The sequence below is a fragment of the Bison bison genome, unplaced genomic scaffold (assembly GCF_000754665.1).
Source record: "Bison bison bison isolate TAMUID 2011002044 unplaced genomic scaffold, Bison_UMD1.0 scf7180017854187, whole genome shotgun sequence".
NCBI lineage: Eukaryota > Metazoa > Chordata > Mammalia > Artiodactyla > Bovidae > Bison > Bison bison.
Genome location: NW_011484760.1, coordinates 140,159 through 141,635, shown reverse-complemented (window position 1 = coordinate 141,635; position 1,477 = coordinate 140,159). Strand labels below are relative to the sequence as shown.

The window sequence follows — 1,477 nt, the reverse complement described above, 5'->3', positions numbered from 1 at the left end:
CGCGGGCCCCCCCCCGCCGCTGAGGATGAGTCACTGCAGCAGCCGCGCCCTGACCCTGCTGAGCAGCGTGTTTGGTGCGTGCGGCCTGCTGCTCGTGGGCATCGCCGTCAGCACAGACTACTGGCTGTACATGGAGGAGGGAACCGTGCTGCCGCAGAACCAGACCACCGAGGTCAAGATGGCGCTGCACGCTGGCCTGTGGCGCGTCTGCTTCTTTGCAGGTACAGGCCTCACCTGCCCACCAGTCAACTGTCCCTGCCTTTGCGTGGCACCCGAGAGTCCTCATCCATAGTCCCCTCCCATGGGTGCCCGAAACCCAGAAATCAACCCCGTGTCTCTCCTGGACAGTCACATGTCTACCTGGAGATTCCATTTCTAAGGTTTGCCAGGTGGCCGCATTGCAGAAAGAATCCGCCCGCCAGTGCAGGGAGACGCAAGAGACGCGCGCGGGTTTGATCCCTGGGTCGGGAAGGTCCCCTGGAGAAGGAAATGACAACCCACTCCAGGATTCTTGCCTGGAGAATCCCATGGACAGAGGAACCTGGAGGGCTACAATCCACAGTGTTGCAAAGAGTCAGACACGACTAAGCAGTGGAGTGCGCGCACACACACACACGCACACACACTCAATTTCTAGCACTTTAGTCCTTGGATCTAAGAACCCCAACGATCATACAATCTCCAGGTCCCTAATCCCCAGCAACCCCCTGGAGCCCCCAGACCCAGAGAAACAGTAATCCTAGTTCAGAACTTGTCTCCTGGACAGTTCCAGTGTTGAATGGGAAGGATAAACAATATCTGTGCCTCCCAGCTACTATGGACATCGCTCCTTCTAGGAATCCTTTCCCACCTCAACCCCTAGACCTTTCCCTCTTTAGGGATCCAAGAGACCTGGCCCATAACCCCTTCTTACTTGAGACTCTGGCTTCCGGCTTATCTTCCTCCATCCAACGGTCTCTAGGGCAGCTTGCAATAGGAGCTGACAGACTCCTGCCCACACCCTTCTATAACCCCCTAAGAGGAGCACAAACGTAGTACAGAGTAACACAGAGTAGCCAGACACTAATCCCCAGGTCGTTCCCATCCTGGGGTCTTTTGACTGTGCGTCCTGCCCCTGACCGCCCTGCCTTCTTATCTTCCCCCCAGGCCGGGAAAAGGGTCGCTGCGTGGCCTCAGAATATTTCCTTGAACCGGAGATCAACTTGGTGACGGAAAACACGGAGAATATTCTGAGTGAGGGGAAGCACGGGGCTGGGAGGGTTAGGCAACCAAGGGGCAGGGTGACAGGGCGGGTCCTGGGGAAAAGAGCAGGCCAGTTGGCGCTAGTGGTAAAGAACCCGCCTGCCAATGCAGGAGACTTAGAGATGTGGGTTCAGTCCTTGGGTTGGGAAGATCCCCTGGAGGAGGAAATGGCAACCCGCTCCAGTATTCTTGCCTGGGAAATCCTTTGGACAGAGAAGCGTGATAGGCTACAGGC

The 1,477-nt window shown here is 56.7% G+C and overlaps 1 protein-coding gene across 1 annotated transcript in view; it reads left to right on the top strand.

Moving 5' to 3' along the window:
• The first annotated feature begins 25 nt into the window (after positions 1–25).
• The window catches only part of CACNG7 (calcium channel, voltage-dependent, gamma subunit 7), a 15,435-nt gene continuing 13,983 nt past the window's right edge, over positions 26–1,477 (top strand). Inside the window, exons 1-2 of the mRNA XM_010855989.1 lie at positions 26–221; positions 1,147–1,233. Coding sequence (XP_010854291.1) covers positions 26–221; positions 1,147–1,233 — 283 coding nt within the window. The remainder of the gene's footprint in view (positions 222–1,146; positions 1,234–1,477) is intronic.